We start from the raw sequence: 12,070 nt of genomic DNA on the forward strand, positions 1-12,070 counted from the left end.
GTTAATAAACTGTACTGTGGACTTATTGAGCAGTGTGTCCTGACAAACGTGTTGCATGCTACGTAACTGTATGATGGTAAGGAGATACTTATGACCAAATATTGCCCCTGCATTAGTTACCTGGCGGTGACCTTTACTTGAAGAGCCCACATGTTAACTAGATTCAGAATGGACCTCCCATTACCAGAAAGGATCCAGGAAGCTGCTGGAACATCCTAGACCTCTCTCTGGTCCATCTATATATCTTGATTATGTACATTCTTGAAACTGTTTATTAAACTTGAACCATTTCATATTGAACATTTGGCTACTTTTAAAAATGGGTTTATATTTATCTTTAGCCAAATTTCTATTCATAAACTCTTTGTTGATAAGACCATGAGTTTTTGTGGTTTATAGAGTATGCTGCTAGAACAAAGCCCTACACTGAATTATTGAGTATCCTTCATTACCATTTTGGCATCACGTAATATAATATGTCTATTTTGGCTACAAAAAAGAGAAGAAATAGAGCAGAATTCATATATTTCTTTAACAAATGCTTCTATGTCTTTGGCTTTATTCTCAGTTAATTTCATTTACATAACACACTACTTTAAGACTGAAATGTTATGTAATCTCTCTTTTAAACAGCATTTATTTAAATGTCACAGAAAGATGCAAAAATGAAAAGTTTTTACTGGTATGGGTATAAATGATGGATAATCAGGTATAAAGGAAGACAGTTAATTATCTTCAATTATTTAATCACACTGTCCTGGAAAAACTGAGGGCATTTTCAAGATCTAAAATAACAATGTCTAATGTAGAAGAACACACAGCCATGAAAATACTGCTTCCTTTTTTTGTAGCATGCATCTTTACATCAAGTATCCATAAAAGTACTAACCTGTTTTAGGGTCTACAGAGAAGTAGGGCTGTCCCTGGAGAATACTGTAAACCACTCGAGCACTGTTTCCATAGGTAGGGTCATCTGCATCAGTGGCTGTCACCTGTAGAACAGAGGTACCTGTGCATTCAGGAAAACAAATGATTAAGCACATTATTAATTTGTACCCAGAAAAAAAAAAGTTTATGCTGAAACATCTGTGGAAAGTGATAATTTCTTCTATTTCTTAGATCATCCTTCAAACATGGTACTTGCTTTCTTTCTGTGCAACCAATTGTCCTAAAAGAGAGCCCAGGATAGACCACAGTTATTTTAATATGATTCTTTATGAGATGATACCATTATGAAGGGTCTGTTTTAACCTTCATGTAATCAGAGTGGGTTGGGTTAATTCTCAAGAATCAAATTGGTGTTAACTGGGGGATAATAAAATCAAAAGTATTTTGAGGGTGTACAGTTGAGTCTTGAACAATGCTGGGGTTACTGACAAATTTTAAGTTTAATAATTCAGTCAATGATTTAGGTCCAACACACCTATAAAGAGTCTAATATCTGCTTAACTACAAATTTTTTACTTCCATGTTGAAATTCAGCATGACTTTAAGCAAAACTAGTTCTGTACCTTCAAAGGATCCTAGAAATAGATCCTCTGAAAGTACAGAACTAGTTAATGCAGAATGCCAAGTTCATCTGACAATGCTTATTAGAAGATAATACATGTACAGTTGGCCCTCCATATACCCAATTCCTCATATATATGATTGAGAGCAGGAGGAGAATGGGCTAAGAGGATGAGATGGTTGGGTGGTATCACTGACTCAATGGACATGAGTTTGATCAAGCTCCAGGAGACAGTAAAGGACAGGGAAGCCTGGAGTGCTTCAGTCCATGGAGTTGCAAAGAGTGGGACATGACTGAGGGATTGAACAACAGCAATATTTGGTTCCACGTCCATGAAAGCAACCAACTGCTGATCATGTTCTATGTTCTGATCTGATGTGGTTGAATTTATGGATATGGGACTATGGATATGGATATTGAGGGCCAACTAAAGGACCTGAGCATCTACGGGTGTCCATGGCGGTGCTGGAACCAATTCCCTTCAGATACTGAGGGATATCTGTATATATAGACTTCTAGTAAAATGCCATGATTTTGGCCTCTAAATAGAATTTTTATATTGAGATTCTAAGTAAAAATATAACTAATAATTATGCACACTCAGAAGAAAAGGACTGCTATATACCTAAAAGAAACTTTTAATTGTGGATAATAAAACATAATAATAGTGACACCAAATTCTGGTGAGAAATTAGGCCACTCACACACAGCTAGTGGAAATGTAAATTTAGCAAATTCTTAAATAAACATATATTTACCATGTAGCAGCAGCAAATTGTACTCTTGGGCATTTATGCTAAAGTCATGAAAATGTATGTTCACATAAAAACCTGTTTTACAAATATTCATGTATGTTCACATAAAACCTGTTTTCTGAATATTCAGAGATATTATTCTTACTAGCACCAGACTAGAAACAGCTCAAATATCATTCAATGGGAAAATGATTAAACAAACTATGGTACAATATTATTGAGGAATACTACTCAGCAATAAAAAGAACAGAATACTGACATAAACATCAACTTGGATAAATCTTCAGGAAATTATGCCTAGCGGGTGGAAAAAGACAATCCCCAAAGGCTATATACTGTTTGATTCCATGTATTTAACATTCTTGAAGTGATGCAATTTTCTAAATGGATGACAGATTAGTAGTTGCTAGAATCTGGGGGAGAAAGAGTGGAAAGGTGTGGGTTTGGTTACAAAAGGGCAACATGAGGGATCCTGATAAAACTGCTTCTGTTCAGTATTTTGATTATGGATACACCATAACTAAATACATGCATACACACACAGGTAAAACTAGGGAAATGTAAGTAAGATTGGTAAATCATTTCAATAACCTGGTTATGATATTGCTTAATAGTTTTGCAGGACGCTAGCATTGGGTAAAATGGGTAACTATATAAGAAATCTATATTATTTCTCATGACAGAATGTGAATCTATGATGATATCAAATTTTAAAGGTTAAAAAATATATCTTCTTGCTTTACTGCTTTTCCATTCTTAGAGCCATATTTGGACTTGGATGTGTACTAAATATATATATTATATATATTTCTTTTTTACTATAGTACTACAGTATCTGGCTTGATAAACTTTCCAGAGCTAGTCACATGTAGATGATCTCTTCCGTCATTAAGTATAATAGTTACTACTGTAATTAAAGACTTTTCCTGTGAGTTTCAACACCTGCTCAATACCTATATTCATCTCTCCAAATTGGTCAGAGAAAACCAGTAGGTAGGTATCTGTTCAAAACATTGGCATAGGAGGGAGGTATTTTCATTTCAGTTCAGTCAGTTCAGTCTCTCAGTTTTCTCCGACTCTCCGCGACCCCATGAATCACAGCACGCCAGGCCTCCCTGTCCATCACCAACTCCCGGAGTTCACTCAAACTCATGTCCACAGAGTCGGTGATGCCATCCAGCCATCTCATTCTCTGTCGTCCCCTTCTCCTCCCCCCCCCAACCTTTCCAAGCATCAGAGTCTTTTCCAGTGAGTCAACTCATCACATGAGGTGGCCAAAGTATTGCAGTTTCAGCTTTAGCTTCGGTCCTTCCAATAATTTAGTACCTCCTTAAATTGCAGAAATTAAAATCTATAGTAGGTACCTGGGTCAGACTCTAAAAAGTTTAAAAGCCCGTACTGTGTCCAAAATGTTGCAAAATTATACCTGCCAAATCTTTTATCTTATAGGAAAAACGGTGATCATACTGGGCATAAAGGAATTATTACTAGGAGTCAGGAAAAAAAAAAGAAGTATAGATAGAAAGTTGTAAAATAATGGCTATCTTTTTAGAAACCACACTTACAAAATTCTCAGGTTTTAAAACTTGCTGTGGCCTTACAATACCGATTTAGATCTAAATCATGTTAATATCTTAAAAGCAGCCCCAAAGGAACCATTCCATTGAAAAAACTGGTTAAGGCAAATTTTTCAAGATTTTACCTCATTTACTGTGATGGGCTGGACTGGTTTGAGCTGTCTTTGAAAGCTCAGGCTTGTTAGGTGAAAGCTGAGACACATAAATGCAGTGACAGGTGAGAGAACAATGAGAAAAGGAGAAATAAAAGAAATAAAAGTAGCCTGGTGGTGTTGACTAAGTGATGGTTGAAAGTACCAAGAAAAGAAGTGGGTAGAGCAGAAAAGAGATCCAGGGGAATGAAAGATAATGTATTAACTCTCTAGCCTAGTTCAAAAAATACTGCAATTATCAACTACAGACACCTCGGAACAGTTGGTCTCATGGGTTTCAGGCAATCCTAGTTGTGCATAAAGCAAAGAACAGTAACTTTCCTCTATCATTGTTCTTTGGTGGCATCTGAAGGTAGCAGCCTGCCACTTTGCATAAACAGATTGTTGGTTGAGGGAACATAGGTATAGGTACAGCACAGCTCAACCAAAAGTCAGCCTGCCCTGAAAACATCAAGAGTAGAATTAAATAGCAGGGGTGGAAAATAAATCCTGAGTTTACCCAATTGTTCAAAGATTCCCTACCAAGAGGTGTTAGACCAAAAGGAAAACATATACTTATTTTATTTTCTTATTTATTTGGAGGTTTGATGGGAGCATTTTAAGAACTATTGTTACTTTTGGAAGTTTTTTTTTTTTTTAATATATAAAGAATAAAAACACAGACTGCTTTAGTGTGTGTGTTATGAGTTGAATGATTTTCCCTGTAAGTTCATATGTTACATTTTTAAACTCTAGTTCCTTAAATGGTGACAATGGTGATGCTCCATCGTGTCTGACTCTTTGAGACACTACAGACTATAGCCAGCCAGGCTCCTCTGTCCATGGGATTTTCCAGGCAAGAATACTCGAGTGGGGTGCCACTTCCTACTTCAGGGGAATCTTCCAACCCAGAAATCAAATCCATGTCTGTTGCCTCTCCTGAGTTGGCAGGCAGATTGTTTACCACTATCACTACCTGGGAACCATATAAAACTGAACCTCATAAATATTTCCCCTACTTCCTTCATAGAATTTCAGAAAATGAACTGAGACAATTTTTCATCCTAGTCATCAGCTCTCTTTTTTTCACAATAGATTGCTCACCTGGGCAAGGAGCTTGCTTATCAAGCAGCAGTTTATTTATCATGGTTCACTTTACCCAATCTCTCTCCACCTGTCTCTGGCCTTCATGAATGCTCAGTCATGTCTGACTCAGCGACCCTATGGACTTTGTAACTCTCCAGGCTCCTTTGTCCATAGGATTCTGCAGGCAAGAATACTGGAGTGGATTGCCATTTCCTACTCCGGGGGATCTTCCCAATCCAGGAATCCAACCTCCATCTCTCTCACTTTCTATATCGATAGGCATATTCTTTAACACTGTGCCATTTATTAGGTGAAATAGGGTCAAATTAAGATGAAGTCATACTCCAATAGTTTGGGCTACTACTCTAGTATGACTGTTGTCCTTATAAATATAAGACACTTGGAAAAGATGGACATACACACACGAGAAGTACATTATATGAAGATGAAGGCAGAGACCAAGATGATATTTCCACAAGACAAGGTAAGTCCAAAGCACTAGAAGCTGGAGGTGGGGCTTGAAAAGACCCTCCCCCAGTTCTTTAAGAGGGAATATGGCCCAGGTAATGATTCTCTGGGAGTTGGTGATGGACAGGGAGGCCTGGCGTGCTGTGATTCATGGGGTTGCGGAGAGTCGGACACGACTGAGAGACTGAACTGAACTGAATAATACCTAGATTGTAGACATCTAACTTCAGGAACAGTGATAACAGTAAAGCCTTATTTTTTTAGTTTGTGGTCCTTTGATTTAGCAGTCCTAGCAAAATTGGCGGAGAAGGCAATGGCAAGCCACTCCAGTACTCTTGCCTAGAAAATCCCATGGATGGAGGAGCCTGGTAGGCTGCAGTCCGTGGGGTCACTAAGGGTTGGACACGACTGAGCGACTTCACTTTCACTTTTCACTTTCACACATTGGAGAAGGAAATGGCAACCCACTCCAGTGTTCTTGCCTGGAGAATCCCAGGGACGGGGGAGCCTGGTGGGCTTCCGTCTATGGGGTCACACAGAGTTGGACACGACTGAAGTGACTTAGCAGCAGCAGCAAAATTGGAGAAGGCAATCGCATCCCACTCCAGTACTCTTGCCTGGGAAATCCAATGGACGGAGGAGCCTGGTGGACTGCAGTCCATGGGGTCACTAAGGGTCGGACACGACTGAGCGAATTCACTTTCACTTTTCACTTTCACACACTGGAGAAGGAAATGGCAACCCACTCCAGTGTTCTTGCCTGGAGAACCCCAGGGACGGGGGAGCCGGGTGGGCTGCCGTCTATGGGGTCGCACAGAGTTGGACACGACTGAAGTGACAAACTGATACATCGTGTTATAGCTGCAGTGGGAGGAAACGACATTTATTCCCAGAATTTGCAGTTGTACTTTAACTGACTCTGGATAAGAGTCTGAAGTTAAGAGCCAAGAAAAAGATGATAATATCCTCTTTGATGCCAGATACATCATAAATGAGATCAACTCAAAAGTTAATTTCACAAATAGAATTAGGTAGAAGTGAATGGTATTTTATTTTTTTTAAATATTAGGCATTACTAGTGATCCAACTGTTGGCCTTTCTAAGTAAATTAATTAGCTATATTGGTTATTTTAATGAAGATTTTTAATTCCTGGTTGAAGAGTTTAAATGAAAAAAAAAAATCCGTATGTTATATCTATGTCTGAGAAAAGTATTCCACGTTGGATCATTCAATTCATTTGTTCATACTATCGGCCCTAACTGTATACATAATAGAAAAGGATTATTATCCTCTACAGTGCTAGATCTCCAAAGAAAAATACGGGAAGTGATACCTAGAAGCCCATTATTCTACTAAAATATTAAAATAAGTTTCTAATTTTCTCTGGAAATTATTATATGGGCTTGGTCACTAGATATTAAACTCACAGTCCCTTCCCTAAATAACTGGCTTCCAACCAAAGAAAACTTTAAACAGTGCTACATAAGTGTCTTTCATTTTTACAACTGTTTTCATTAAAAACAATAACCACAGAAACATCGCATTTTAACGTTTCCTTGGCTGTTTAATGTACTATTTATTTTATTTTCGCATTAAATATTTCCTACAGTGCACATTTAGGTAATCCCATGCTAGGGATTATAGACTCTCAGGTTGATTTTTGAAACAAAGCTGAAAAGATTCAAGTACGTAAAAAAAGCTTTCAAGATCTCTTTCTACAATAAAATTCAAGTCTTGTTTCCTTTGGGGACTGCCCTGTGTCATTCTTTTTATGTGGTTTCCTCTTGTACTGCTGTTTTATAAATAGCACACATTTTGTAACATTACATATCAATGAGAAACAGAGTGGACTTTCCCAAAAGCCTCTAAAGACCAATTTGAAATATTTAATAAGGCATTTTAATACCAAGCAAATATTCTCTGAGATTGCAAATCGTTATGCATGACTTGTCAGAGCTCACAGCTCTGTTAAAATCTCAAGTGAATTAACATTGAGCAAGAACTTTGAGTAAAAATAAGCTGGAGATTTATGAAGGCTGAGAGTAGCTCTCTGAAGGAATCTCTTAGGGCTTAATTCTCAGAAGATTTTCTTCCAGGGACTGTGAAAAAGTAATAATCATCAAGATACAACTTAAATTTCATTCTACACAGGAGGACTATAATTTCACCAACGGAGAAATAACATAGTATTCTAGCCATCGTGTAATTTTATAAAGCTTTGAGTAGTCACCCAAGAGTCATTGGAAAAAAAAAAAAATCCTCTGTAAGTACACTTATGAAACATCTGGGTAACAAAGCAAAATTCACTATTCTAATTATATATTTTCAGTCATGGCTATTGCTAGTTTTTGTATAGTCTCTTATTTTTAAGATTTTTTTAATGATGTGGTTGATTTTTTTAAAGTGTTTGTTGAATGCAGTACAATATTTCTGTTTAATGATTTGGCTGTTTGGCTAGGGGGCAGGTAGGACCTTAACTCCCTCGCCAAGGATTGAAACTGCAACCTCTGCATTGGAGGTGAAGTCTTAACCACTGGACTGCCAGGGAAGTCCCCTGTACTTCAAGTAGAGAGTCAGATTTGGTTAGATCCTTTTTATGGAACTACCTAATGTGATATTTGATATTACTCAAGTAAATTTTTAATCATATACCATAAATGAAAAAAAAATAAGGAAATAATATGTATATAGTGCCAAGGATGTGTGATCCCTCTGCTATATGTCATTTAATATAACAATAAGATGCATCTATTGAGAAAATTACATTCAATGCCATCCCTCTGGTTCATTCCAGTACACCAACCCCGAGCATCCTGTATCATGCATTGAACCTGGACTGGCAATTCGTTTCACATATGATAATATACATGCTTCAATGCCATTCTCCCAGATCATCCCACCCTCGCCCTCTCCCACAGAGTCCAAAAGACGATAACCCTGTATACGAGACAGCAAAAGAGACACAGATGTATAGAACAGTCTATAGTTGACAATTTGAGAAAGCAGAATTCAAGCTGGTCTTACTGTTTTCCTATGTGATATTCTTTTCCATACTCCATTGCCCCATCCAGTCATGGGTGGATATAGTTACAATAACTAGTTGATAATATCTAGTTGATGATATAATATCTAGCTGATAGTAGTTATAGTATCTTCTACCTTTTTCTTGTCTGTTTTCTTGGTGGAATGTAATGGCTGTCCAGATGTATCTACTTGAAGAGAGGCTGCATTATACCTCACCCTCACTCCCACCCAAACTATAGCCAAAGTCCAAGTCAGTAAATATATTTTGTCAGGTGAAGGTGTGTGTAAAATACTTAGGAAGAAGCAACCTCCAGGTACCAACAATAGTGCTGTTGTCTTCTGTAGCCTTACAGAATGCTCACAATTCTCTTGATTTCTGTACAGAGTAAATGGTTACAGTGACTAGACTGCCGTAATCCCACCAGCTTTATGTATCTTCTAAATGCATCTGCATGCTGTGCTCACATTACTTTCCTACCCTGTTCTGCCCGGCAGAAATCTAACATCCATCAGTAATTAGTGTTTCCCATGTTTGTGCATTAAAGCGCAGCTGCTGGGGTCAGGTAACACCACCCTCCCAGCTTCACTCCTTCAGTGGTTGTCTCACAGTCCACTATTTGGTTTTTGCTTCTCTTACCATTTTCTTAACTTGTTCCACCAATTCAGTCCCTTTTATTGAGCTAAACGACAGTGGATCTGACATTTCCTGATTAAACTCTAATGCAGACAGAAGGTATTAACAGATTTCTCCCCAACTACCCTTCATTTCTTTTCTGAATAATGACGATACCAAATATGATGATTAGGGTCTGTATTTGATTCTTCTATAGTTACTACTTTCAAATAGGAATCTAGGTAGATGTGTGTGTGTGTGTGTGTGTGTGTGTTTACATTCAATAACTAGAAATTACTTAACATATTCAGTTCAGTTCAGTTCAGTTTCTCAGTCGTGTCCAACTCTCCGCGACCCCATGAATCACAGCAGGCCAGGCCTCCCTGTCCATCACCAACACCCGGAGTTCACTCAAACTCATGTCCACAGAGTCGGTGATGCCATCCAGCCATCTCATTCTCGGTCGTCCCCTTCTCCTCCCGCCCCCAACCTTTCCCAGCATCAGACTCTTTTCCAGTGAGTCAACTCGTCGCATGAGGTGGCCAAAGTATTGCAGCTTCAGCTTTAGCATCAGTCCTTCCAATGAACACCCAGGATTGATCTCCCTTAGAATGGACTGGTTGGATCTCCTGGCGGTACAAGGGACTCTCAGGAGTCTTCTCCAACACCACAGTTCAAAAGCATCAATTCTTCGGCAATCAGCTTTCTTCACAGTCCAACTCTCACATCCATACATGACCACGGGATAAACCATAGCCTTGACTAGACAGACCTTTGTTGGCAAAGTAATGTCTCTGCTCTTCAATATATTATTAAGGTTGGTCATAACTTTCCTTCCAAGGAGTAAGCATCTTTTAATTTCATGGCTGCAATCAGCATCTGCAGTGATTTTGGAGCCCAAAAAAATAAAGTCTGACACTGTTTCCACTTAACATATTGGAACCTGACAAATACATCATTTGGAGAGCTGCCTGTGTGTGTGTTCTCAGTCATGTCCAACTCTTTCTGACCCCATGGACTATATCCTTCCAGGCTCCTCTATCCATAGAGTTTTCCAGGCAAGAATACTGAAGCAGGTTGCCATTTCCTTCTCCATAGAATCTTCCCAACCCAGGGATCAAACCTGAGTCTCGTGTCTCCTGCATTGGCAGGTGGATTCTTTACCACTGTGCCACCTGGGAAACCTAGAAAGCTGTCTTCTGTATACAAAATAGACTTTAGGATAGAATGTTTTTTAACCTGGAGAAAAATACATATGTATATATAGTTTGCCTATTTATCTATTTAAATAGCATATAACACTTCAATACTTAATTCCCTAGCTTAGCATATATGATAAGTCCATTTCATTTGCTGATTTTATATCAACTTCTCATTAAAAATCAAATTTGTATCCATGAGTTGCTTTAATTTCCACTCAGGAAAAGAATTCCATTTAAAAAATAAAAGTTGTTAACAAATACAGCATTATTCTGAATAGTACCTTGTATTTCAGCTAAATTTTCATTCAATAAAAATAAGAGAAAAAATAAAATCAAAACCAATAAACAACAAAACATTTACTACAGACTAGAATACTAGAGACAGAATTATTTTGTCCTTCTTTGCTCACCAAAAATTGGTAATAATGTTTCAGAAGAGTTTAATAAAAGATAATATATATGCTATTACTATATATTATGTAAGGTACATATTTAAAGTTGACAGTGATTCCAATTATTGAGGAAATAACTCCAATTTATTTTTTTACCAGTGAGCTGAAACATTTATTTTAAACATTATAATAGCCTAGTGTATATATTTTACAGTAACAAAAAATAAAACATAACAATGCAGATATAAAATTAAAATCCTCCTTAATGAGTGCTAAGTTGCTTCAGTTATGCCCAACTCTTTGCAACCCTATGGACTCTAGCCCCCAGGCTCCTCTATCCATGGGGATTCTCCAGGCTAGAGTGGGTTGCCATGCCCTCCTGCATGGGATCTTCTCAACCCAGGGACTGAAACTGCATCTCTTTGTCTCTTGCATAAGAGACATGTATATATATGAAGACTGAAGATTAGACCTGGTGGCAGAGACTTATTAAACGCTGCTTGGAATCACCAACTTTTCTGTGACTCTGTCAGTTGCTATCTCACTAGCCGCTTCATTCACACAGACTATGAGCCAGAGTGTAAATTCATTTACAAAGCAACAAAGCAGTTCCCAAACAGGTGCTCTTACACCTCTTTACTCAAAGGACAACACAGAAAATTCCTGCTCAACCAATCTCTTATAATTAATTGCATTTATCTTACAGAATTGCTTCAAGAAGTCAAATATGATCTTAGTAAGAAAAATACAACTCCTTTAAGCACTCCCCTTAAGAAAAGCAATGTTAGAAATGTCTTACATGTCTTTTCATAACTGTCTCCACTCATTCAAAGGTCTATCTTATAGTTGTGTACATATTAAACAGAACTCTATACAACTTTTTCTGTAATAACACAACATGTCAGCTAGGTAAATATAATTTTCATAGTCATGATATTCCATATTGTTTACTGATGTGCATTTAGATTCTTCCAGTTGAGTTTCTTTTTGTCTCTGATAACAACTTACCACAAACAGTTGGGTAAAACAAAACATATATATTCTTATATTCTTGTTTGCCTCTCCCTTGTCATGTATGCATTTCATGCTGTAATAAACTTCTACAGAAGGAGCACAAATTTTGCAGTATTCCATGGTGCTATGTGAAACAGCAGTGAAAGATTTAATGAGGCCATTGAGTCAGACTTACACTAATGAACACATCAGTGAGAATGGGGAAACATTCCATTGTGATGGCCTCAGGTAAATGGAATCATAGCTTATATGGTTCCTCTGCCAACTATTGTTCAGTGCGCTACCAAAAATTCAATA

At 37.7% G+C, this 12,070-nt stretch overlaps 1 protein-coding gene across 3 annotated transcripts in view; it reads right to left on the reverse strand.

Annotated features, from left to right (window-relative positions):
- CDH18 (cadherin 18) overlaps positions 1–12,070 on the reverse strand; it is a 408,681-nt gene that overhangs the window by 257,683 nt on the left and 138,928 nt on the right. For 2 of the 3 annotated variants that reach the window (XM_055422239.2, XM_088827639.1), the window contains exon 3: positions 890–1,009. The exons of the other annotated variant lie outside the window; for it this stretch is intronic. In XM_055422239.2, coding sequence (XP_055278214.1) covers positions 890–1,009 — 120 coding nt within the window. The remainder of the gene's footprint in view (positions 1–889; positions 1,010–12,070) is intronic. 3 annotated transcript variants of the gene reach the window in all.

Source organism: Moschus berezovskii, chromosome 18, assembly GCF_049115385.1.
Source record: "Moschus berezovskii isolate FMDL1 chromosome 18, NW_MosBer_1.0, whole genome shotgun sequence".
NCBI lineage: Eukaryota > Metazoa > Chordata > Mammalia > Artiodactyla > Moschidae > Moschus > Moschus berezovskii.